At 49.5% G+C, this 25,690-nt stretch overlaps 1 protein-coding gene across 6 annotated transcripts in view; it reads right to left on the bottom strand.

Annotated features, from left to right (window-relative positions):
- STARD9 (StAR related lipid transfer domain containing 9) overlaps positions 1-25,690 on the bottom strand; it is a 126,129-nt gene that overhangs the window by 2,159 nt on the left and 98,280 nt on the right. For 5 of the 6 annotated variants that reach the window (XM_079915115.1, XM_079915116.1, XM_079915117.1 and 2 more), the window contains 7 exons: positions 25,003-25,474; positions 23,016-23,290; positions 13,222-22,513; positions 12,837-13,034; positions 12,235-12,418; positions 11,726-11,863; positions 31-148 (listed from right to left, as the gene is read on the bottom strand). In XM_079915115.1, the coding sequence (XP_079771241.1) occupies positions 31-148; positions 11,726-11,863; positions 12,235-12,418; positions 12,837-13,034; positions 13,222-22,513; positions 23,016-23,290; positions 25,003-25,474 (10,677 nt within the window). Of the gene's footprint in view, positions 1-30; positions 149-10,658; positions 10,734-11,725; positions 11,864-12,234; positions 12,419-12,836; positions 13,035-13,221; positions 22,514-23,015; positions 23,291-25,002; positions 25,475-25,690 lie in introns of all 6 variants that reach the window. The other variant, XM_079915114.1, reaches the window with a different exon arrangement.

Below are 25,690 nucleotides of genomic sequence, written 5' to 3'. Positions count from 1 at the left end.
CCAGGTAGGTAGCTCTGCCCCACCACTCACTGCAGGCTGAGGTTTTCCAGGCAGAGCCGGCCAGGTTCAGCTGACTGTTCCTCACTGCAGAGCGGCCCCACACCTCCCCTATCCAGGAGTCTCTGGAATCAGGCAAGTTTGTGTCCCCCTGCAGAAGAGAAGATGCTCAGGACCAGAGCAGAGGCAGGGAGAGAGCAGAGCACCAGAAAGCCAGTGCAGAATTATCTCCTCTGCCTCTGAACAGCACCAAACAGCTTTCAACATAAAGGCTCAAGTGAAAAGGTGTTCCCTGCTGGGTGCCCTTGAGAAGTCAACCACAATAGAAACCAGTCCCCCTGGAGAGTTTCCTTGCCCTTCAAGCCACACGCTCAAGGTTGCTTGTAGGAGAGTTCCAACAGAAATCAGAATGAACTGGGACCTGAGACGATGGGGTACCAGGGGTCAGTGAGTGGGGGGGCCCTCTGCGCCACTGCAGCAACAGGAATGAGGCCATGGCTGGAGCTCTGTTTAATGTGGGCAGCAAACAAAGCCCAACTGGGACGTGGGAGGTGGGAGGTGGGATGGGGAAGAAAAGTGACGGGCTGTGAGAAAAGCTTGACCCTTGGCCCCAGCCCCAGGTACAGCAGCTGAGCCAAAGGTCCTAATTTGGAACCAAATGGGGATGATCCTCTCGATTTGCAATACAGCCACCACACCTTTACTACAAGCAGCTTCTCAATGACATGACCCTTGACCTCTGCTGGATCTAACAGGCATCCACTATCCTACCTCTATCATCGGTTCCTAACCTAGTGTTACTTTTAAAAAAAAGTGAACAAAGATATTCTGTCTCCATCCTTACGTCCTTTCTTCCTGCTGCAGCATCCAAGTGGTCTCTCCTACTTCAGGCAGATTGAGATTTTTGTGCCACCTTCTCAAGAACCTTTCACTACTGATCTCTTTCTTCACTTATTGCCTCCACCTCTCCTTCTTCACTAGATTCTTCATATCAGCATTTAAGCATGCAAAAATTTCTCCCACCTTTAAAAACTTTCCTCTACAGGCATCTTTGCTCTTTTGTCCTTTACAGATAAACTTGAAATGATTGTCACCGTTTGCCATCTCCTACCTCTTATACCCTCTGAATGCACTCAAATCTAGCCTTTGCTAGATCCATGTGCCTGGATGTGGTGAACAGGTCCCAGTCCTCATCTTACTGAGCATCTCCCTTTCACTTGCTTCCTGAATCCCTGGGATCTTGGCTTTCTGTCTCTCTGGGTGTTCCTTCCCAGTTTCTTTTGTTGGCTCATCTTCCCCAAACATAAGTTGATTTATTGGGATTCTTTCAAGACTCGGGCCTAGGCCCTCTTCTCGCTCTATAATATACTCCTGTGTGATCCCATCTGTTCCCAGTGCTATACTGATGACTTCCAAAAGTAAATATGTGTGGATTAATCAATAAATATTGCGAGACGACAGGGTCACCGTCTGAAGAAAAGGTTACATCAGACCCATTTCACACATCTTGCCAAAACAAATTACTTATGCTTTGTGGCTCAAAAATATACAGGGTGGGGGAGAATTTAATAATACTATGAGAAAATTTTTTTAAAAATTTAATGATCTCATAGTGCAGAAATGCCTTCCTAAACAGGGCACAAACTCCAGAGGCCATGAAAGAAAAGACTGATAAAAACTAGATTAACATATCATAAAAACAACTAGGGAAAAAACCCACTGGCCTCTCAAATGGCAAAAGGATAACTGTCTTAATATAAGGAAAGGCCACCAAAAACAAAAGAACAACCTAACAGAAATGGACCCAGTACACTGGCAGGCAGAGCAAAAAGCCAAAGGGCTCTTAAATATCTGAAAAGGCACTCCATCTCAGACACAAGAGAATTGCAAATTAAAACTAAAATGAAATACTATTTTATGCCTATAAGATTCACAAAGATTGAAGGAAAAAACCCTTAATAAACACTGTTAAGCAGAAATGTGGGTAAGTAGGCACTTATATATTGTTATTTGAGAGTGTAAATAGGTATATTTTGAAAATATTCATCACATATTTTAAATTAAAAATACATATATCCTTTGACACCTAGCAATCCTGCTTCTAGGTATTTAATTACAGATATTCTTTCATTTAAGTGGCAATAAACATTTTCAAATATGAACTCAGAGAACCTAGAGAATATAGTGCCCTTGAGTCTTTCTTGAAGAAATTACAAGAAGAATTACTAGGGTAGAAAAAAGAATGTACGCCAAAGAACTGCAAATGAGCAGAGTCCATTTGATCTAGCACGAGAACTAGAACTCTGAATATAAACACTGTAAATAGTATAGAAATACTGTAACAAAAGGTAATGAGAAAAAATGAGAGAAGGTGGAAATACACTGATTTCCTCATGTTTTACAGCCAGGGTGAAAAGAAAACTGCTAAATCAAGAAATAAAGACTATTTAAATATACAAAAGTAATGATGAAAAGAAAAGAAAGGAAAAAAAAAGGCTTCCAAATTACCAGAAAGAAGACACATATACATCCCCAAAGCAAGGAAAACACAGACCACAAAGAAGATAAACAAGATTTTTAGAAGCCAATGGAATATTCATGACCAAAACCCTCAAATATAAAAAAAAGAAATTTTACTTTCTCTGAAATCATACATTCTCTCAACACATGGCAAAGTTAAAAATTAGTAACAGGGCTTCCCTGGTGGCACAGTGGTTAAGAATGCACCTGCCAAAAAAAAAAAAAAAAAAGAATGCACCTGCCAATGCAGGGGACACGGGTCTGAGCCCTGGTCTGGGAAGATCCCACATGCCGCGGAACAGCTAAGCCTGTGCACCACAACTACTAAGCCTGTGCTCTAGAGCCTGCGAGCCACAACTACTGTGCCCTCGTGCCATAGCTAGTGAAGCCTGTGTGCCTAGAGCCCATGCTCTGCAACAAGAGAAGCCACCATAATGAGAAGCCTACACACCGTAATGAAGACACACCCCCACTTGCTGCAAATAAAAAAAGGGGGGTGAAGACACACCCCCACTTGCTGCAACTCAAGAAAGCCCACACAGCAACGAAGACCCAATGCAGCCAAAAATGAATAAATAAAAATAAAGTTCCCTTAAAAAAAATAACAAAATCAGAAAACACGGCCTTTCTACCAAAAAGTTTTGAAAAACTCTTAACAACAATTGGGTAAAGAAGAAATACAAACTGAAATTTCAAAATTACTATAAAGCAAAGATTATATACAGATATATATCTATGTCTACATCTATATGTATCTCACAACTTGTGGGATACAACTAAAGCAGCGCTCAGAGGGAAAGTTTTAACTTCAGATATTTACATCTATGAAAAAAAAAATAAATGAATATTATGAACTACATGCCAACAATTAGGTAACTCAGATGAAATGGACAAGTTCCTAAAAAGATACAAACTACTGAAACTGACTCAAGAAGAAATGGAAAATCTGAATAGACATTTAATAAGTAAATTTAGTAATCAAAAAAATTTTTAAATTCCCACAAAGAAAATTTCAAGATGGGATAGCTTCATTAGTGAAATCTACCAAGCATTTAGAGAATTAACACCAGTTCTTCACAGTTCTTCCGAAAATAGAGGAGGGAACACTTCTCAACTCATTCTATGAGGCCAAGATTACCCTGATAAAACCAAAGACATCAAGTAAACTATAGACCAATATCCCTGTGCATTTAAACAAATAAATCCTCAGCAAAATAACTAGTAAACTGAGTCTAGCAACATATAAAGAGGATACATACCATGACCAAGTGGGATTTATCCCAGGAACACAAAGTTAGTTCAACATAGAAAAATCAATGTAATATATTAATAGAACAAAGGAAAACACCCACATGATCATCTCAATAGATACAGGAAAAAGTATTTAAATCCAACACCTTTTCATGATAAAAGCAATAAGCTAGGACTAGAAGGAAATCTCCTCTAAAGATTATGTACGAAAACCCCACAGCTAACATACTTAATAGTAAAAACTGGATGGTTTTCTCCTAAAATCAGTAACAAGACAAGAACGTCTGCTCTCACCACTTCTATTTAACATGGTACTCAAGATTCTAGCCAAGGCAGTTAGGCAAGAAAACAACAACAAAAGATCGGATATTCTATATACAAGGTCATATCACCTAAGGAGTCTAATAAAATGAAGTATTAGAACTAATAAATGAGTACAGGAGACAACATCAATATACAAAAATCAACTGTATTTCTGTATAGTAGCAATGAGCAAACCAAAAAGGAAATTAAGGAAACAAGCCCATTTATAATAGCATCAAAAAGAATAAAATAGTTAGGAATAAATTTAACAACAACAAAAAACACGAAAAATTTATACTCTGAAAACTATAAAACATTGTTGAAAATAAAGAAGACCCGAATAAATGAAAAGATATCCCATGTTCATGAATTGAAAGACTTAATATTGTTCAGATAGCAACCCTCCCCAAATTGATCTATAGGTTCAATGCAATCCCAATCAAAATCCCAGCTGACTTCTTTTCAGAAATTGAAAAGATTATCCCTAAAATTCATATGTACAGTCAAGGGACACAGAATAGCCAAAACAATCTTGAAAAAGAACAAAGTTGGAAGATATATACTTCCTGATTTCAAAATCTACCACAAACCCAGGGGCTTCCCTGGTGGCACAGTGGTTGAGAGTCCACCTGCCGATGCAGGGGACACGGGTTCGTGCCCCGGTCTGGGAGGATCCCACATGCCGCGGAGCGGCTAGGCCCGTGAGCCATGGCCACTGGGCCTGCGCGGCCGGAGCCTGTGCTCCGCAACGGGAGAGGCCACAACAGTGAGAGGCCCGCGTACTGCAAAAAAAAAAAAAAAAAAATCTACCACAAACCTAAACAGTCATCAAGACAGTGTGGTATTGGCCTAAGGATAGATATATAATTCAATGGAATGGAATTAAGAGTCCAGAAATAAATTCACACATCTATGGTCAGTTAATCTTTGACTAGGGTGCTGAGACAATTCAATGGGAGAAAAGATTATCTGTCTGAACAAATGGTGCTGGGACAACTGGATATCCACGTGCAAAAGAAAGAAATGTGATCCCTAATTCTCACTATGTACAAAAATTGATTCAAAACAGATCAAAGACCCAAATGTAGGAACTAAAACTATACAACTACTAAAAGAAAATATAGGCATAATCTTTGTGACCTTGGATTGAGCAAGAGTGTCTTAGATATGAAACCAAAAGCACAAGCAACAAAAGAAAAAATTAAAGTAGACATGATCAAAATTTATAACTTTGTGCTTCAAATGACACCATCAAGAAAGTGAAAAGACAACACACAGAATAAAGAAACTTTTTATAAATCATATAACTGATAAGGGACTTATACTAGAATATATAAAGAACTCTTTGCCTTAATAAAAAGACAACCCAATTAGAAAATGGACAAAAGATGGGAAAAGACATTGCTCTAAAAAAAATTTATAAATTTATAATAAGCACATGAAAAGTTCAACACCATTAACCATCAGGATGATGCAAACGATGAGGTACCACCTGAGATCCCACTGGGATGAATATAATTTAAAAGATGAATAATAACAAGTGTTGGCTAGGATGTGGAGAAATACATTGCTTATACACTGTTGATGGGACTGCAGAATAGTGCAGCCACTTTGAAAAACAGGCTGGCAGTTCTTCAACTGGTGAAACAGAGTTACCCTATGATCTCAGTCCAACTCCTAGGTAAAACCCAAGAGAAGTGAAAACATGTCCACACAACAACTTGTACATTAATGTTCACAGCAGCATTGTTCATAATAGGCAAAAAGTGGAAACAACCTAAATGTCCATCAACTGATGAACAGACAAATAAATGTGATAGTCACACAATGTGATATTATTAGCCATAAAAAGGAATGAAATTCTGATACATGCTACAAGTGGATGAGCCCTTGTTGTGGGGTGAATTATTGTCCTCCAAAAATGATATGTTGAAGTCCTAACTCCTGCTGTCTGTAAATGTAACTTTATTTGGAAATAGGGTCTTTGCAGATGCAATCAAGTTATGATGAGGTTCCACTGGATTAGAGTGGGCCATACATCCAATGACTGCTGTCCTTATAAGAAAGCCACACGAAGACACAGGTACACAGAGACAAACAGGGAGAAGCCACGTGATGCCAATGGCAAAGGCTGGAGTGATACAGTTACAAGCCAAGGAATGCCAAGGAAGTTATAGCCATACAATGTAACCTCAGGAAGCAAGAAAAATAAACAACCTAAACTTACACCTAAAGCAACAAGAGAAAGAAGAACAAACAAAACCCAAAGTTAGTAGAAGGAAAGAAATCATAAAGATGAGAGCAGGAATAAATGAAACAGAGACGAAGAAAGCAATAGAAAAGATCAATGGGGCTTCCCTGGTGGCGCAGTGGTTGAGAGTCTGCCTGCTGATGCAGGGGACACGGGTTTGTGCCCTGGTCCAGGAAGATCCCACATGCCGCGGAGCGGCTAGGCCCGTGAGCCATGGCTGCTGAGCCTGTGCGTCCAGAGCCTGTGCTCCGCAACGGGAGAGGCCACAACAGTGAGAGGCCCGCGTACCGCAAAAAAAAAAAAAAAAAAAAAAAAAGATCAATGAAACTAAAAGCTGGTTCTTTGAAAAGATAAACAAAAATGATAAACGTTTAGCCGGACTCATCAAGAAAAAAAGGGAAAAGGCTCAAATCAATAAAATTAGAAATAAAAAAGAAGTTACAGGGACTTCCTTGGTGGTGCAGTGGTTAAGAATCCACCTGCCAATGCAGAGAACATGGGTTCGAGCCCTGGTCTGGGAAGATCCCACATGCCACGGAGCAACTAAGCCTGTGTATACGACTACTGAGCCTGTACTCTAGAGCCTGAGCCACAACTACTGAGCCCACGCACCTAGAGCCTGTGCTCCGCAACAAGAGTAGCCACCGCAATGAGAAGCCGCACACCGCAACGAAAAGTAGCTCCCGCTTCCCGCGACTAGAGAAAGCCCACGTGCAGCACAGCAACGAAGACCCAATGCAGCCAAAAATAAATTAATTGATTAAAAAAAAAGAAGTTACAACTAACTCCAGAGAAATACAAAGGATCATTAGAGACTACTACAAGGAACTATATGCCAGTAAAAGGGACAACCTAGAAGAAACAGACAAATTCTTAGAAAGGTACAATCTTCCAAGACTGAACCAGGAAGAAACAGAAAATATGAGCAGACCAATCACAATTACTGAAATTGAAACTGGGATTAAAAAACTCCCAACAAACAGAAGTCCATGACCAGACGGCTTCACAGACGAATTCTATCAAACATGTAGAGAAGAATTAACACCTATCCTTCTGAAACTATTCTAAACAATTGCAGAGGAAGGAACATTCCCAAACTCATTCTATGAGGCCACCATCACCCTGATACCGAAACCAAAGACAACACAAAAAAAGAAAATTACAGGCCAATATCACTGATGAACACAGATGCAAAAATCCTAAACAAATACTAGCAAACTGAATCCAACAGTAGAATTGTAAAAGGATCACGCACCATGATCAAGTGGGATTTATCCCAGGGATGCAGGATTTTTCAATATCTACAAATCAATCAGTGTGATATACCATATTAACAAATTAAAGAATAAGAACCACATTATCATCTCAATAGATGCAGAGAAAGCTTTTGACAAAATTCAACCCCATTTATGATAAAAACTCTCCAGAAAGTGGGCATAGAGGGAACCTACCTCAACATAATAAAGGCCATATATGACAAACCCACAACTAACATCATAATCAATGGTGAAAAGCTGAAAGCACTTCCTCTAAGATCAGGAACAAGACAAGGTTGTCCACTCTCACCACTCTTACTCAACATAGTTTTGGAAGTCCTAGCCATGGCAATCAGAGAAGAAAAAGAAATAAAAGGAATACAAATTGGAAAAGAAGTAAAACTGTCACTGTTTGCAGATGACATGATACTATACATAGAAAATCCTAAAGATGCTACCAAAAAACTACTAGAGCTCATCAATGAATTTGGTAACATTGCAGGATACAAAATTAATACATGGAAATCTGCTGCATTTCTATACACTAACAATGAAAGATCAGAAAGAGAAATTAAGGAAACACTCCCATTTACCACTGCAACAAAAAGAATAAAATACCTAGGAATATACCTACCTAAGGAGGCAAAAGACCTGTACTCCGAAAACTATAAGATGCTGATGAAAGAAATCGAAGATGACACAAACAGATGGAAAGATATACCATGTTCTTGGAAGAATCAATACTGTCAAAATGACTATACTACCCAAGGCAATCTACAGATTCAATGCAATCCCTATCAAATTACCAATGGCATTTTTCACAGAACTAGAACAAGAAATTTTAAAATTTGTATGGAAACACAGAAGACCCCAAATAGCCAAAGCAATCCTGAGAAAGAAAAACTGAATTGGAGGAATCGGGCTCCCTGACTTCAAACTATACTACAAAGCTACAGTAATCAAAACAGTAAGGTACTGGCACAAAAACAGAAATATAGATCAATGGAACAGGAGAGAAAGCCCAGAAATAAACCCATGCACCTATGGTCAATTAATCTACAACAAAGGAGGCAAGAATATACAGTGGAGAAAAGACAGTCTCTTCAATAAGTGGTGCTGGGAAAACTGGAGAGCTACAGGTAAAATAATGAAATTAGAACATTCTCTAACACCATACACAAAAATAAATCAAAGCGGATTAAAGACCTAAATTTAAGACTGGATACTATAAAACTCTTAGAGGAAAACATAGGCAGAACACTCTTTGACATAAATTGCAGCAATATCTTTTTGGACCCACCTCCCAGAGTAATGAAAATAAAAACAAAAATAAACAAATGGTAGCTAATTAAACTTAAAAGCTTTTACACAGCAAAGGAAACCATAAGAAACAAAAAGACAACCCACAGAATGGGAGAAAATATTTGCAAGCAAAGAGACTGAGAAGGGATTAATCTTCAAAATATACAAACAGCTCATACAGCTCAATATCAAAAAACCAAACAACCCAATCAAAAAATGGGCAGAAGATCTAAATAGCAATTTCTCCAAAGAAGACATACAGATGGCCATAAAGCACATGAAAAGATGCTCAATATAGATATTAGAGAAATGCAAATCAAAACTACAAGGAGATATCACCTCCCACCAGTCAGAATGGCCATTATCCAAAAGTCTACAAATAACAAATGCTGGAGAAGGTGTGGAGAAAAAGGAACACTCCTACATTGTTGGTGGGAATGTAAATTGGCACAACCACTATAGAGAACAGTATGGAGGTTCCTTAAAAAACTAAAAATAAAACTACCATATGATCCAGCAATCCCACTCCCGGGCATATATCTGGAGAAAACCATAATTTGAAAATATACACATACCCCAATGTTCATTGCAGCACTATTTACAATAGCCAAGACATGGAAGCAACCTAAATGTCCATCGACAGATGAATGGATCAAGAAGATGTGGTACATATACACAATGGAATGTTACTCAGCCATAAAAAAGAATGAAATAATACCATTTTCAGCAATACGGATGGACCTAAAGATTATCATACTAAGTGAAGTAAGTCAGAGAAAGACAAGTATCATATGATATCACTTATATGTGCAATCCAAAAAGATGATACAAATGAACTTCTTTTTTTTTTTGCGGTACACGGGCCTCTCACTGCTGTGGCCTCTCCTGTTGCGCAGCATAGGCTCCGGACGCGCAGGCTCAGCGGCCATTGCTCACGGGTCCAGCCGCTCTGCGGCATGTGTGATCCTCCTGGACCAGGGCACGAACCTGTGTCCCCTGCATCAGCAGGCGGACTCTCAACCACTGCGCCACCAGGGAAGCCCCATAAATGAACTTATTTACAAAAACAGAGACTCCCGGACTTTGAAAACAGACTTATGTTTACCAACAGGGAAAGGTGGGGCGGGGGGAAGGATAAAGTAGGAGGTTGGGATTAACATACACACACTACTATATATAAAATAGATAATCAACAAGGACCTGTTGTATAGCACAGGGAACTCTATCAATATTCTGTAATAACCTATATGGGAAAAGAATCTGAAAAAGAATGATACGTATAACTGAACCACTTTGCTATACACCTGAAACTAACACAACATTGTAAATCAACTATACCCCAATATAAAATAAAAATTAAAAAAAAGAATACACTACAGGGTCAGAAAAAGAAGAATAATGGGAACAACAAGGTCCTACTGTATAGCACAGGGAACTGTATGCAATATTCTATAATAAACCATAATGAAAAAGCATATAAAAAAAGGAATGTACGTATATGTATAACTGAATCACTTTGCTATACAGCAGAAATTAACGCACTATTGTAAAAAAGATATACACATTCTCAAAAGATACACACTTCCTTATAGATGTGCAGACTATCTCTGGAAATATACACCAAACTGGTTCTGGGGAGGCAAAAAGACTGAAAAATGCACTTGACAGTCTATGTCTTTTGCTACTGTTTGAATACGATTTTTTTTTTTTTTTTTTTACTGTGTGAAGTTTTGCTTATAAAAGGAATTTCAGATTTTATATCCCCAGCCAGATCTTACCTCTGAGCTCCAGATCTGGATCCCAACTGCCTGATTTCCAGCTGCTCCCCTGCATTTCTCACAAGCACTTTCAACCTGGTAAATACCAAACTAGACTCATGATCTTCCCCTCAAAACCTGCCCCATTCAGGGCTCTTCGTCACATGGACATCACCAGCCCTTCAAGCCCAAAGTGCATGTGGTTCTGACTCCTCCTGCTTCCAGCCTCCAACTTCCAATCTGCCCCTGCGTCCTGTGGACGCTCTAGCCAGCGCATCCACATCTGCTCCTCCACGCGGGCGGTGCCCTGAACCAAGCAACTGTCGTCTCTCACTCGGCTTTGCCAAGGTCGTGAGCGGGTCTACCCAGGGCTGCTCTTGCCACTTCTCTGGCAAGCTCGTCATTCTCCTCCCCACTAAAAAGCTTGTCAGCAGCTTTGAGAAGTAACATGATCAGATAGGTTAGAAAGCAGCCAGAATTTCCAATAGTGTCTACACAACCTTGCCTTTTCTAGTCCCTTCTCCTGTGATTCTTCCATCTCACTCTTTACATTCCAGCCACACTAACCTTCTTTTAGTTCCCCCAACTCCTCCTCCCTCACTTGCTGGGCCCTCTGCCTGGAAGGCTATTCTCCTGCCCCCCACATATCTCCAGACACCAACTTTTACTGAGTTAACTACCTCTCGGCCTTCCAGTCTCAGTTTAAACACATTCTCTTCAGAGCATCTTTGCTGATCCTCCAGACTAGGTCAGGTCCCTGTTTCATCCGGCTTAGCACCCCTTCTTCACAGAAACTACTGCAACAATAATTAAATAATAAAATAAGCTGTTTAATATTTATCCCTCTAATAATCTGTTTAAGGACAAGAACAATTTTGCTCAGTGCCTAAAATAGCGCCTACAAAATAAACACTTGTTGAATGAATGAATGAGTAAACAGGGAGGGGAGACAAAAACCACAGGGAAGACAAAGGCCATCGTACAGGAGAAGGGCTCACGTCAGCAGTGGCCTCCAGGAGGCAGAACTTCCTCCCAAACTCTTGCCAGGGTGCTCCCGGCCCGATTCGTGCTTGCATTTGCCTACTCACCACACTGTCTGGGGACTGGAGCTGGCCTGGCAAGGCCGGGCTGCTATTGTAGCCGGAGGTGACACCAGAGGAGAGACTTCCGTTGGAGCTGGTGCACCAAGAGCTTGAGGCGGCCAGGGTGTGTAGCTTTTCTTCTTCCTGGGAAGGATAGATTACTGTCAACCAGCTCCAGGTGCACCCTCACTTCCCACCCTCACTTTCACCCCTTCTCACCTCCCCAGTTCCCGTCACCTCCCACTGCCTCCTGCCTCAGCCTCAGCCTCATACCCCCATGCCTCCCCCATCCCCACCCCAACTATATACCCAAGCCGCCTCCTCCCAAACTCTGGCCTGGGGACAGGAGCTGGTCTGATGAGGATGGCATGAAAATAGAGAGTGAAGCAGCTTTGAGCTGGCACCAGGGGCCTGACGCCCTCCTCCAAATTCTAAGTCTCAAGACTCAGAGGCAGCCCTGGTCTGCCCCGGGCTCCGAGCCTACCCTGAAATCAGAGGCTTGCCCCACTCCCCACCCGCAGCAGCTGGCAGACGATCTGCTGGCGGATTCTCAGCTTTTCCTGTTCAGTCTGCTCCCGCAGTCGGGCCCGGGCCCGGGCAATCTCCACCTTGGCCTCCTCACGGGCCCGCTGGTATTCTTGTAGCATCAGCTCTATGTCAGAGGGTGGGTGAGGAGACCTTGACACTGACCGTGGGCTCCTGGGGAAGACCAGAGGGTTGTAGAGATGCCTTCTAACATGGTGAGTGGGCGATCGCCCAGGCCCGCTCAACACCACCTTCCTGAAGGGCCCATCCTCTCTTTGCCCACAGGGCCTTCGGGTGTGGTCTTACAAACACCCTGAGGCTCAGGCCTGCAGTCTTACATAGCATGGCACGGCTCCTCTATCCACCCCCACCCACCCCATCCGCTGCTCCCTCCCAAACCCTCCTCTTTCCCTTTGCCTCAGTCTCCACAGCTGCCTCCGACTGTCCACAGTCACGTAGGACCCACTCCTGGAATCGCTCCTGGCAAAGGAAGCTGCAGCCTCCGGTGTCCAGGACGCTCAAGTCCAGGCCCTGCTCCCCACACTCGCCCCACCCAGAGCCTTTTCCCCACAGGGTTCTGGGTCCACCATACCTGGTGGTCTCCACAACATCCTTCCTCAGCTGCTGCAGGTATTCTCGGCGCCTGCTGGGCAAGTCAAAGGCCCAGGTGGGGAGATCCCGGTTGAATGGGAAGCTCAGTTGTTTCTGGGGGCTGAGGCTTTGCGTCCGGCGGAAGTTCTGAAGTCGCTCAGCCCGCTCCCTCCGGAGGTTCTCTGCGGTGCGTTCTGGCCTGAGACAGAACGTGAGTGAGGCACTGAAGCTGACCCTGACTGCCCTTCTCCATCTCCAGACCTATCTCTGACCCCCGGAAGGTCCCAGAGCTGAGCCGGGAGGAGGGAACGGCCGGCTGTGAGCCGGCTCGGCTCTCTCTCCTCTCCGCCCAGCCCTCGTCGCCCCACTCCGAGCTGGGTCCTTACCGGGCGTACGGCTCCTCCTCTTGGGCAGCAAGTGCCTCCCCCGTCCCGCTCTGCAGCACCTGCAGCAGGGCGTCTGCCTCCCCAAAGCCGTGGTGCAGTTTTGCTTCCGTGAGTTCCACGCTGAGGGAGAGGGTCTGGGCCCCGACCCGCAGGGGGATCTGCTCCCTCTGGGACCACTCGGGCGCCTGGCTCTGGTCCTCATGAGGTTGTGGGAGCCTCTGTCCCTGCTGTCCGGAGCTGCAATCACATCTGGTCCCCAGCAAATCCATCACACCCAGCGCCCCAGGGGAGCCGTCCTGACCCCCACACCAATCGCTGGATTTGTTATACACCGGGAGGTCCCTCAGACCGTGGTGCTGGGGCTCAGGGGCCATGCATGTCTGGGAACTGGGGCGCAGCGGCCCCTCAGGCTGGCAGGCCTCAGTTGGGCCCAAGATGCAACCCCGGAGCCCTGAGGTGTCAGCCAACTCAAAGGAAGGGCAGCTGCGGCGGCGCCAGAGGCCTCCCCACGAAGAGGAAATGTTCAGAGCGGGCCGTAGCTCCTCTGGAGACACTGAGCTCTCACCCCCATTCTCTGTCCTGCACTGCCATCGACTCAGCCCCCTACTGCTCAGTGGGCCACACTTTAGGGAGGCCACGTCCTCAGGCACAAAGCCATCAGTCAGCCTCCGGCTCCTGCTTCCCGGTGGTGGAGGCGACAGTCTGCTCTGGACCCCAGTGGTGGTCCTGGGCTGACGCCCCTGCGGGGCCTGCTCCACGCAGCTGACTTGGGGCTTTGCGCTCTGCTCTGGGTGGCCTCGGGAGCTCAGCCCAAGGGAGCACCTGTGGTCACCCCCTTCTAAGGGACTGCTACCTTCTCCACACGGAGCCTCCACTCTCTGAGAGCTACCTGACTCATCAGTGGTTTGAGAATAGTTACCCACTGCAGCCCTCGGGGCGCCCAGGGGAAGGCTTTGGTGGGAGACAAACTTCTGGCAGCCTTCAAGGGAATGAGCTGAGGGGGCCGAGAGAGACAAAGCGCCTGGGGGGTGCCCTGACCCTTGGGTGCTGGCGCTAAGCGTGAGGATCGGGGAGGAGGCCCTGTCCACCAGCAAGGCGCTCGTGGGGCCCTGCTCCTTCCACACCCCGGGCTCCTGCACAGGCTCCACAGTGTGGGGACAGGGCCCTGGGGAGGGAGGTGCACGGAGGCTGCGGCCGGGGCTGCCACCAGCCAGGCTGGGAGGCAGGGGGGCATCCAGAGAAGCCTGGGGGCTCAGAGGATGCAGGTTCTGCCCAGGGGGAACTTTCTGAAAACTCAAGTGGGATGAGGGTACGGGGGCACTCCGGGGCCTGCAGAGGGTGCTTTCTTCCTGAAGATCTCGGGGCCCTGCTATTTTCCGTGCGGTCCCCTCTGCCCCTCTCTTCTTAAGCGTCCCGGGGACATGTCCCTTTTCCTGAGACGTGATGGAAAGATCTGAGCCCAGCCTTTCAAGGACCGCATTGACTTTCTGAGGGTTGGCCTCTGGGGCCTGGAGGTGCAGAGGTGGTGAGGCCGGGTCAGTCTGGATGCCCTCATCCATGGTGGTCTGAGTACAGCCGTCCATCTTCAGTGCCTGGGGCACCTCACCCGGGGTCTCCCTCTTGGCATTCCACTCCTTTTCGGCCACCCTGGGCTGGGAGAGACTCCCCAACAGCTCCGAGGTGCTGTGCAGGAGCTGCGAGAGGCGGAGAGACAGGTTGTGCATGCTGGTCCAAGAGGCCAGATCCGACTGAGCAGAGGAGAGGTCCGCGTGGCTCCAGCGGGACCTGCAGCCCAGAGTCTGGGTGCCCTGCTCCACGGTGTTCATCCTGGACACACCCACAGGGCCGCCCTCCTCTGATGGGTACAGCAGCATAATCTCATCCACCGGGCCCGCAGCACTTCCTCCAGCCAAGGGAGGCTCCCCCCTCAGGCAGCCTGCCTCATCAGGGGTGCCCGGGAACCCGCCTCTCTCGTCAGGACCCTTAGCGGGGGCTGCCCCTTCAGAGCTGATCAGGACGTGGGGGCTTCCCAGGGCAAATGAGGAACCCCAGGCTCCCCAGGCCTCACGGGAACGGCGGGCGCTTTCGACGAGGCTGTGTGTGCTTGACAGGCCTTGGGCACTGGCCAAGGTGCTGCGGTGGGAGTAGACCGGGGAGCCCCGGTCGTCTAGGCCGTCGTCCTCACGGGAGCACCGGTCCACGTCTGACGGTGTCAGGCCCTGGGGTGTCGGGCCACGGGAGACATCAGCTGCGCCGCCAAACACATATTGCTTCCAGCCAACACGCGCAGGCCCCTCGGGACGCCAGGGCAGGGCGCAGGGATCGATGGCGCTGGAGCCAAAAAGCAGGACTCCTCCGCCCGCCTCAGAGCACCACGCTTCTGGCCGAGCCTGGCCACCCAGTCTCTCTGGCTTTCCCGGCTGGGCCTGTTCCGGAGTACCAAACAGCCGAGCAGCCATGAGATCGGGGGGCGGCATGCACGAGACAGCTGAAGTCACCAGGGAAGGAGGGGGTGTGGACGGCAGGGGCCTGGGATCAGCAGCGATGCCGTCCAGGTCAGAGGCGGCTTCCTGATTGCAGCCCTCAGCTTTCAGAGACGTTCTTGCCGCAGACTTTCCTGAGAAACAGCCTCTGGGATGTGGGGTCCACAATCTGCTAGGCTCCTGTATATCCTCATCTGTCGGGGAAGGAGGCTCCACGCTCAAGCTTAGCTCCTGAAGAGACCGGTGAGAGCTGACCACAGAGAACTGCGGTCTAGAGTGTTTGGGGCCAGAGACGACGGCGATCACAGGAAGTGAGCACCGGTGGCAGGGTGCCGGCTGCTCCCCGCCAGAAGAGGGCTGCCCAGGGCCCTGGGCCACAGGCCAACATGCTCCACGTTGCCCCAAGGGGACAGTGGCTGAGTCTCTGAAGGCTGCAGGGAGCCTGGCCACAGCCTCGTCCTCTCTGCCTGCACCTCTAATCTGACAGCTGCCTGAGCCACCTTCATCAGCACATGGGGGGCTCCTGCCCCGGGCAGCATCTTCTTGGCCACCTGAAGCCTGGTCTCTCTGCTGCTCTTCCTCCTCCCGGGGGCTGTCAACCTGGGGACCGGAGGCGCACTGTAACTCTGCTACCAATTTGGCTTGGGGATCCAAGCCACTATTGTCCTTGGACTCCGCGGAAAGTTGCGGCTTTTCTGGAAGGCATCTGATGGCATTTCCCAAACATCCATGTTGTGGTCCCACCGGCGGCTCACTCGCAACACACCCTTCACTTAAATTCAGGCTGTGTGGTCCCCCAGCTGTTGCAGGTGGTTCTGGCTTGGTTGGAGAGCCCTGTGCACTCCGGCCACCAGCAGAGCTGTCCTGAAACCTCCCGGGGGGCTCAGAGCACCTGCCTGCATGGAAAGGGGGAGCCTCAAGCTCGGCGCTGACTTTCTTCTTGCCAACCTTTTTCTCAGGATCCCCTACTGACCTGCAGCTTCCATCAGCAACCCAGGGGCTGAGGGGACTTGTCCTCACATCAGGGGCGGAAGGGGAGCTGCAGCCCTGAGCCGGAGGCGGGAGAGCAGCAGCAGAGGTCTCCGGGGTGCTGCCATCTACCGGCCCCAACTCCACATTAATGCTTTTGGGCTCAAGGCCATGTGCCCAGAGTACATCAGGTTCCCTGCAATGGCCCTCTCCTCTCTCCACCCCGCAGGCCCTGGGGGGGACCATGCAGGGTGGGTGGCGAGTATGTGGGGAGGCCTCGGAAGCCCCCTTGCCCAGGTCACCATCTCTGTAACACAGTGAAGTGGAGGAAGGGGAGGCACGGGCCCCGGAAGCAATGGGTTGAGGGTTGCACGGCTGCCGGCAAGGATGAGATCTGCTGTCTGCTTGGTCTCCGGATGGGCTGAGGGTCCTGCTGCCTTCAGTGCTCCCCGAAAAGACACCACAGTCTGAAGTTTCCTGTGGGCACCTGCGCAGGGCCTCCTCCCTAACTCCTCCGGGTCTCTGATTTGGCAGCAGAGTTGGCCTGGGACCTTTGACGCTGGCCCTGCAGGCTTCTGCTAGCCTAGAGCCAACACTCCCCTCCCGCTTCACAGGCTGCTGAGAAGGAGCTTCCGGTTCAATCCCTCCCAGGGCTCTGGGAAGGACGGCACCCCATTTGGGACTCGCCTTCCCTTCTTCTAAGCCGGTGGAAGCCTCAAGGCATTGGCCCTGGTCTCGGTTAGGCCCTGAGAGACTGGCAGAATTCTGAACATCACAGATCACAAGGTGACTTTCAAAACAGGTTGGTTTTCCTCCTTGTGCAGCCACTAGGAAGTTACCAGGACCTCCTCCCCATGTGTTGTCCAGAGTCCCAGGTTCTTGGTGGGCTGGGCTGCTCTCCTGCCAGCCAGGGAGAATGCCCTGGGCAGCTTCCCAGGCAGCAAACGGGCCTCGCCTACATGGAATCCCTCCAGCATCATCAAAAGGGGCCTGAGAAGGTAAGGCAGCCACTATTTCCTCCACCATTACCCTCCTGTCCTCCTCCACAGCTGCTGAAAAAGGAAGACTGTCTGAGCCCAAAGCATCAGCAGAGGAAGGTGTTCTGGTTGCTTCTCCCTCTTTCTCTATGATTTCAGAAGAGCTAGTGTGATGCACAAACTGTTCACCGGCTCCCAGGCAATGTCTCCGTTTTCCGGAACAGTGACTTTTACCTGGAGCAGGGTCAACGTGGGAGGAAGTCCGTGAGGAGTGCCGTGGCCCCGTGTTAGTGTCAGTGCTGGGCAGAGGGTGACAGCTGTCTGCAGAGGGGGGTGTGGCCTGAAGGACAGATGTCCTCTCATCACTTGACAGGTGTCCTGGTTTAGCAGAGAGAGACGCCACATGAAATCCCCGTGCTTCACCCTCATTTCTGGTCCTGGCTGACACTGACTGGCCCATTTGTGGACACTGAGGCCTGCCAGGGGCCCCTGAAGAACATTCAGGTCCTAATAGCGTCTCATCGTGAGGAAGGACTGTGCCCCCAGCCACCACGTTGTGAAGCTGCTTCCCCTGGGCCTTCGCCTGTCCTATCTCCTCCAACTCAGCCAGGCACGTGGCTGGATGGGCAGAGGGCTCCGGCTGAGGCAGCCTTGGCAAGGACACAGGTGCTGAGAAAGCACCACTGGCAGGACTGAGGTCCTCGGCCTCCTTCTCTGCCTTTTGCCTCTCCCCCCTGCCTCGCTTGTCCCCCTCTTCTAAGGGGCAGCTGGCCCTCCTTTCAAGCGGGCTAGAGGCCCTGTTCAGGGAACTGGCTCTGTCTGGTCCTCTTGGTACAGCTGCCTCGGCTTCGGAAGGAGAACCCACCCTGCTACCCAAGCCCAGCAAGGTGCTTCTGAGGTCCCCTCCGTGGCCTTGCAGACTGGTGCTTGTTGACCTCCTGCCCTCTGCCCCCAGGGGAATGCTCGCTGGTGCACTGGATTGACTGCGAGATCCCACAGCCATGGATATCACAGACCCGCACCAAGCAGGGTGTGCTGCGGAGAAGCCCTGTCTATCGTCTCCGTGCTGTGGGCTGTGGCGTCCGGGCTCTCCACTCTGGTCCTGACGCCCCGCTCCAGTTACCAGGGGACTGGTGGGCATTTTCAACAGGGTGGGATCCAGCACACAGTCAACAGAAGAGATGCCTAGAGTACCAGGCACATAAAGACAGGTTCTTGGCGGCCTTGCTGAATTCAAGGGCAAGGCGTTGCTCAGGTCCCGGCGAGGAGCCATACAGGCCCCTGGCTGGCTTGGCAATGGGTCGGTCTCTTGGCTGAAGAATGTGCACACACAACGCTGGCACAGGCCAGGGAGCTTCTGAGTCAATGAAACCACTTTGTTTTTCTCCTGTAGGCTCCCTCTTTGCATAGCCGTTTCTTCAACTCTGCCTTGAACTTCCAGCTCCTCTTGCTTAGAACTACGTATGCGTTTGGCAAAATGGCTTTCCTGAACACCCTTCACGGTCTCCAGCTCCTCGAGACTTCCCAAGCCACGGGGCGGCCGTCTGGGGTACACTGCATGCGCCAGCTCGCCCTCCTCAGAAGTCCTCTCAGGCATGGGCTGCAATGGCAGAGCTCCAGCCGAAGCTTTCGTTTTCCTTGGATGAGCAGAAGAGTTGGTGCATTCTCTGCAAACTGTAAATGTCCCTAAATAACCAGCAGTTTCCCTGGCGGGTGTGTCTAATACAGCTGGGTGGGTGTGCGCCTTCACAAATCTGATGTCGTGTACCTGGGGATCAATGCTACTGTTAACCTCCATTTGTCCAGCTTCACCATCCCTAAAGATAACATCATCTTTCCACTTTGGAGAAGATGGCTGATCCTTGAAGGACAGGTGGTTTCTAAAGCTGCCTGGCCTCAGCACATGGTCAGCCATCTCCTGGTCCTTCTGGTCCTGGAACATAAACTCCCTACTGACTCCCAGTGTGTGGGAAGCATTTAGCTGCTTACTCTGTTTGGATTCAATTTCCAAGATGCCATTTTCCAGCTGCATTACACTCCTAATTAGCCTAGCCTTCTCATCAGCGTTATTATCTCCTTTACTCCCTCTCTTTCCAGGAGGTTCTTCTTTGGGGCTTAACGCTTCTCGCACCTTTCCAGGGACCTTGCATTCACCGAGGTTTCTTTCCTGAAAGCACGTAACTGACTGGAATCTTTCATACATGGACTCTGCCTGTGGAAGCCTAAACTCTTCTGAGCCATCTTTGGGATGGAGCGCTTTTCCAGGAAGCCCAATTTCATTCCTCCTTTCCCCCTTGTGGGCTGGACTCTCATCCTGGGCTGCTGTCTCTGGGCTGCTTACTCTATGATGTACTGATCTGGACTTCAAAGAGCGAGCGGCTTCCTCTATCTTGTCCTTGTCAAGGCCTAAATTGATGGTTTTATAGATGAAATCAGACCTGACCCCGGAAGGAAACCGTCTCTTCATGTCACAGGCCGGGGTCTCTCTGAGGACTGCATCCTGCCCCTGCTCTTCTTCCCCACTCGTCTCAGATTCACACACCAGGGGAGGCTTCCTTGACCCAGAACTGTCTGAGGAGACACTGCAGTAGGACTGTACAGTAGCCTTTTCTCCCTGCTTGAGCACTGGAAGACTGTGTTTATTTAAAATTCCAACTTGATTTTCAAATTCACATACTTTTATGCTGGTAGATGGAAGAAAATGTCTGTTCTGAGTGACGAAAAAATAAACTGAGTTATGGCTTTCTTCTTTAATGTTTCCAAGGCATTTCCCTTTTTCCCTGCAAGCTTCCTTGGTGTTCGGGTCAGCTGGCCTTTCTGCCATGACCTGCTGAGACGATGCAATCTTGGAATTCTGGTTTTGTAACAGCGCTGGCAACTTATTCTTCACATACACATTTTGGAGGACTTGGTGCTCATGTCCAAAGCCCCATGCTTCCCTGGGAGCGGGGCAGGGTGCCCCTGCTTCTCTGCAAGCCGGGATTTCCAAGGAGGTTTCTCTTAGGGCATCTCGGCTTTTGGTCACATAGAATGTTTCCAAGGGAGGTGGCTGCAGGGAAGATGGGAGTGGATTCCAGGGAGCAGAGTGGAGGCACAGCTCTGGACCTGAAGGCAAGGCAAAGGAAAACCTGCTGTGTCTTCTACCCGCTTCCTTGGAGCTCTCCTGGGAGTCTGTCTTCTCTTCCTGCGGGAGGTGGTGGCTGTTCTGACCTAATTGCCCCCCTGGGTCTGCACTATTCTTCCTCAAAGGAACCCAGCCTCGGGGCCAATGGGGTTCTTTGGTGTCTATGGTGACAATATGGTGACAAGCGTTCGTTAGGATGAAACATTCATCAGAGGACGTCATGAGACCAGGATTCTCGCTACTCTGAGAGGCTTCTTCCAAGCTGCTCCCTTTGGCTCCCCATGCTTCCATCACGGGATGTGCTGTCTTGTTCGCTGCTGTAGAGACGTGCACATTTGTAGTTCCAGAAGTCGATGATTCTACGTCCGCTGAATAAGTTCCACTATGACTCACCTCTTTCTCATTAGCTGTAAAGAATTCTGAAGTACCTTCTACCTCGACACGCAGACTGTCCTGTTCTTTCTCAGCTCTCAGACGCCTAATTCTGGACAGACGGATAGGAAAGTTGTTGAAATCCGGGCTGCTAGATACGCTAGGACCAATTGGCAATAGAGCATCTCCTCCCCTGCCAGAATCTTGGGTCAGGGAACCGGAGTCTTCCTCGAGGGAGGGCTTTCCCTTCCCTCGAGGAGGGAGACTGGGTGCTCCTGTGGCCTCCAAAACAGGATGAGACAGTTCAAGGAGGTACTTTTGCTGAAGGGCAGCCCAGTCTCTCTCACAGGCACTGCCAACGTAAGTGAATGAGGTGGCAGAGGCAGCCAACAAGCTTGACACACTAGAGTCAGATGCTTCAGAGACGTCCTTCTGGGCCATGTCAGGGACCCCTCTGGCCTGACAGGTGCCATCGGCTCCTGGCTGAAGAAGCCTATAAGAGCCCCAGAGGGACACCCTGGTCGTATCAGAAACAGGGACTGTGTATGCACTTCTGACACTGCAGGGCAGCTCAGCACCGCCCAGGGGCCGTTTGGAGCTGCAGGACAGGACTGTTTCTGTATCTGATGACTTTAGTTCTTCCATATTGGGCCAGTATCCAGGCCTCTCCCAACCGCAGGGCTGAACATCCTGGACGTCAGGACTTGGACATAAAGAACCTGGGGGGCTACTGGGACTGTTCCTGGAGTCACAGGAGAACCAGGAATCCATGGACGCCAGAGGGCTCCCTCTGGAAAGCGGCACGTCTTGGAGAGCGCTGGTTTGTTCTGTGGGGCTTGCCTCCACCGCCAACTCGGGCTGCTCACAGCGGGGCTGGAGCTCCAGGTAAAACGAACTGCTCACTGGCAGGGCGGCATCCAGCCTGGCTCCTGTTCTGTGGCTGATGGGGCCAGGCCTGCACACTGCCTCCTCATCCCCTGCGGGCAGACTGGAGCTCTGCAGGCGCCAGAAAGTCTCCGTGGGCATCTCGTCAGCTGAACGGAAGAAAGGCTCTTCTTGCCGATCGTCCCCCAGTTCTTCCTCAGCGTCAACCAGGCTGTCGAGGGAAAAGCTCCTGTGAGTCTGGGTGAACAGTCGACTGTCTGAGGATGTGGTGAAGCCCCTCACAGAGGCTTGAGCTCTGGCCCTGGAGTGGCCATGGCCATGGGTGAGAAAACTGAGCGCTGGGCTGTCCTGTGGGCTTTGGTACCCCTTCTCGGCCAGCGAGTCCTCAGATATTTGGCTGTCTTCGCTGTCGGAGTCATCTGGCCCTGGCAGATCCCGCTCCTTCCCCTGGGGCTCCTCCAGCTTCTGTGGCTCCAGCAGGGCTTTGGCACAGACATAGGACAGAGAATCGACTGAGTAACTGCTATCTGCATCAGATAAATCACCACCTTTTTCTCTCGCAAGATCCTCTATAGGGCTGGAACCTGTGAGTGAGGCCGTGGCATCTGGGTCCCCCGCATTGTGTTGCCTCTTCAAAGGGCTGCTGTGAGGCAAGCGAGAGGACTTTTCAACCCTAGCTGCCAGGACCCTCTGCTGCCTCTTTGATGCCCCGCTTGGAGAACGGGGGGGGTGGATTCTGCCCGGAAAGTCTTGGCTGTCTTTCCACGCCCAGTGGCTTGCTTGGATCCATGGGGATGTGAGGAGCCACAACTGGCTCCCTCAGCAGCCTCATGGGGCCCAAGGTTCCCTTCTTTTCCCCACCCTGCAGGTGAGTGGCCTTAGCCCTCCTGGTCTGGGTGGAAGAGGTGAGGACCTCCAGCTTATCCCATGGCTTTAGCTTGTTAGCTGCGAAACTCTGGGCCACCATCTGACGGGGCTGCTTACCCACTCTCTTCATTTCCTGGACACTGGCAGACTCGCAGCTCTCAGTGAGGCAGGTGCCAGAGGGTGAGGCTCCCTTCCTGGCCAGGGCCTTCCTGGCTGTGCAGAGCTGCCCCTCGCCTGAAGAACGGAGGGCATGCTTGATGAAATGCCCTTTCCTTGGGGGGTAATAAGCAGCCTGGGGCAAGTACTCTTCTGATGGGGTTTCCTCTGATAATTGCTCAGTAGGGTCAGGCACAGGAGGTGACGTGGTGGAGGGATCCCAATTCAGGAAAACACTGTGGAGACAAGGAAAGCCATCTCAGAAAAGTAAGAGGTCCCTACTTCCTGCTGAGAGAAGGAATATAAAGTCCCACTTAGTTTGCTCTGAAAGAGGTTTAAAACTAGGCCAGGGCTTCCCTGGTGGCACGGTGGTTGGGAGTCCGCCTGCCGCTGCAGGGGACGTGGGTTCGTGCCCCGGTCCGGGAAGATCCCACATGCCACGAAGTGGCTGGGCCCGTGAGCCATGGCCGCTGGGCCTGTGCATCCGGAGCCTGTGCTCCGCAACGGGAGAGGCCGCGGCAGTGAGAGGCCCGCGTACCAAAAAAAAAAAAAAAAAACTAGGCCAATGTCACTGTCCCCTATAGCCTTCAGGGTCAGCTCTTTAGGTACATAAGGAAACTACAGACTATAGTCTTGTCTCTCAAAGAAGCCCCAGGTACACTCTGTTCCTCATTTTCTTTATCTTACAAAAAGGCTGAACTGAATCTGGATCTAACCACGCCTTTAGGGAAAACTTCCAACATGAGGAACTGAATAATAACTTAAATGGCACTACAAGGAATCAAACAGACAAATCTATAAAGGGGCACATTTTACAGAATGGACCCACTTTCTTTAACAAATCGACGATATGAAGAAATTTTTAAAAAGCATGATTAAAAGAAACTTAAAAGACATAACAACCACATGCAGTGTGTAAATTCTACTGGATCTTAATTTCAATTAACTATAAATATATATTTTGAGGCAATTAGAGAAATTTGAATATGGCCTAGGTTTTTGATTATACTGAATAATTAATCTTAATTTTGTTGGGTGTGATGACAGTGTGGTCATAAGAAAACTTATTTTTCAGAAGTGTATACTTGATGTAGGATTGAAATGACATCACATCTAAAAGTTGCTTTAAAATGCTTCATCAGAAAAAGGAAGGAGGGGAGACAAAGCAAGCACGGTAAATCTTGACATTTGCTGAACATGGGTGACAGGTACACAACTCTCTCAACTTTGTGTATGTTGGAAATTTTTCATAATAAAACTTAAAAAAAAAAGCCTACCTAGTACTCTAAAGACCAGATTGGTAAGCAAACATCACAGTAATAGACATTAACTGGGCACCTAATATGGGCAAGGCCCTGCGCTAGGCCTGGAGGATACAAAGAGGTAGACATAGTCCTCTGCTCCAAGCAGTCTGGAAGATAACATATCCTCACCTTGACTGAATGTGAGAAGTGAAGGAGAAAAGAAACAAGGAGGATCCCACAATGAACCCAGGAGTCAGAAAGAGAGTGTTTCACTTGCTCAGCATGGTAGGTGGGCTGGGAAACTGACTGGAGCCAGCAGGTCGGGTGGGAGGGGAGGGGAGGGAGGAAGAGTGTAGTCTGAGGCAATATGAGACAGAGTGGCGGCAGGACACACACAAGGAGACATATGTGGTAGTCAGGGTCTAGAGCACCCGGAAAATGAGGCTGAGATTCTCCCTCAGCAGATATGATCAAAGCAGCAAGAGCTGCCCCTCAGAGTGGGGGCAGGGAAAATCTTAGAAGACATCAACTACAGAGAAAGGAGAGAGTGATCAGGAGAACAAGTGATGAGGAAGAGAAGAGTAGACACATTTTTCCATTTCACAAATGGAGGAAACTGAGGCCCCAGGAAGTAAAGATCGCTGCCCGGGCAACAAGGCTGTAAACCTCAGCCAGTGCCCCACGGCGGCCTCCGACGGCTGTACCTGCGCAGTTGGGCTGAGTGCCGGCTGCAGGGCCTTCGGAGGCTCAAGGAACTGCAACTTGTCAATCTGCTTCTGCGTTGAGGCCCTAGGACCAGGGCACCAGGGCAGGGGGCCAGGAAGGGGGGCCTCCGGGGGCAGTCATCCTGGAGCCAGCACAGCAACCTGAGCCGCTCCGGTCTCCTGTGGGCCCCCAGCAGCCTCGGCTTCTCAATGGTCCTCTGCAGCTGGAACGAGACCCTTCTCTGCCGGCCCTTCCGCTCCGCCACCCGAAGCGCGAGTCTCCGCAGGAGCTGCGGGTGCACCGCCCTCTTCTGGCTTTGGACCAGGGGAGATGGCTGAGTCTCAGGGTCTGTCTGGCACCGTGAATCAGATGGAACAGCGGCTGCAAGTTCTTTCTCTTCTACACGGTCTTGCTGCAGCTGCTGCTGCAAGCCGGCCGGCCAGGTCCCTTCTCTGAGTAGCCACTGCTGGTCTGCGAACCAAAAACACCCTGAGAGAAGGTCAGCCCGTCCTCCCTCCCTGGACTCAGGCACCTCTGGCCACGGCTGCACCTGCACAGAGTGAAGAGCTGGCCAGGGTAACGTGGTGGGATGAGGGCCACGTGGCCCTCTGGAGCAGGAGTGCCGGGCCCCCTGACCACAGGGCAAGTGGACGAAGCCCCGGCCTCAGCAGGGCAGCGGGCACATGC

Source organism: Stenella coeruleoalba (genome assembly GCF_951394435.1).
Source record: "Stenella coeruleoalba genome assembly, chromosome: 2".
Taxonomy (NCBI): Eukaryota; Metazoa; Chordata; class Mammalia; order Artiodactyla; family Delphinidae; genus Stenella; species Stenella coeruleoalba.
The sequence above is the reverse complement of the archived record's forward strand: the minus strand, read 5'-3'. Positions and strand labels throughout refer to the sequence as shown.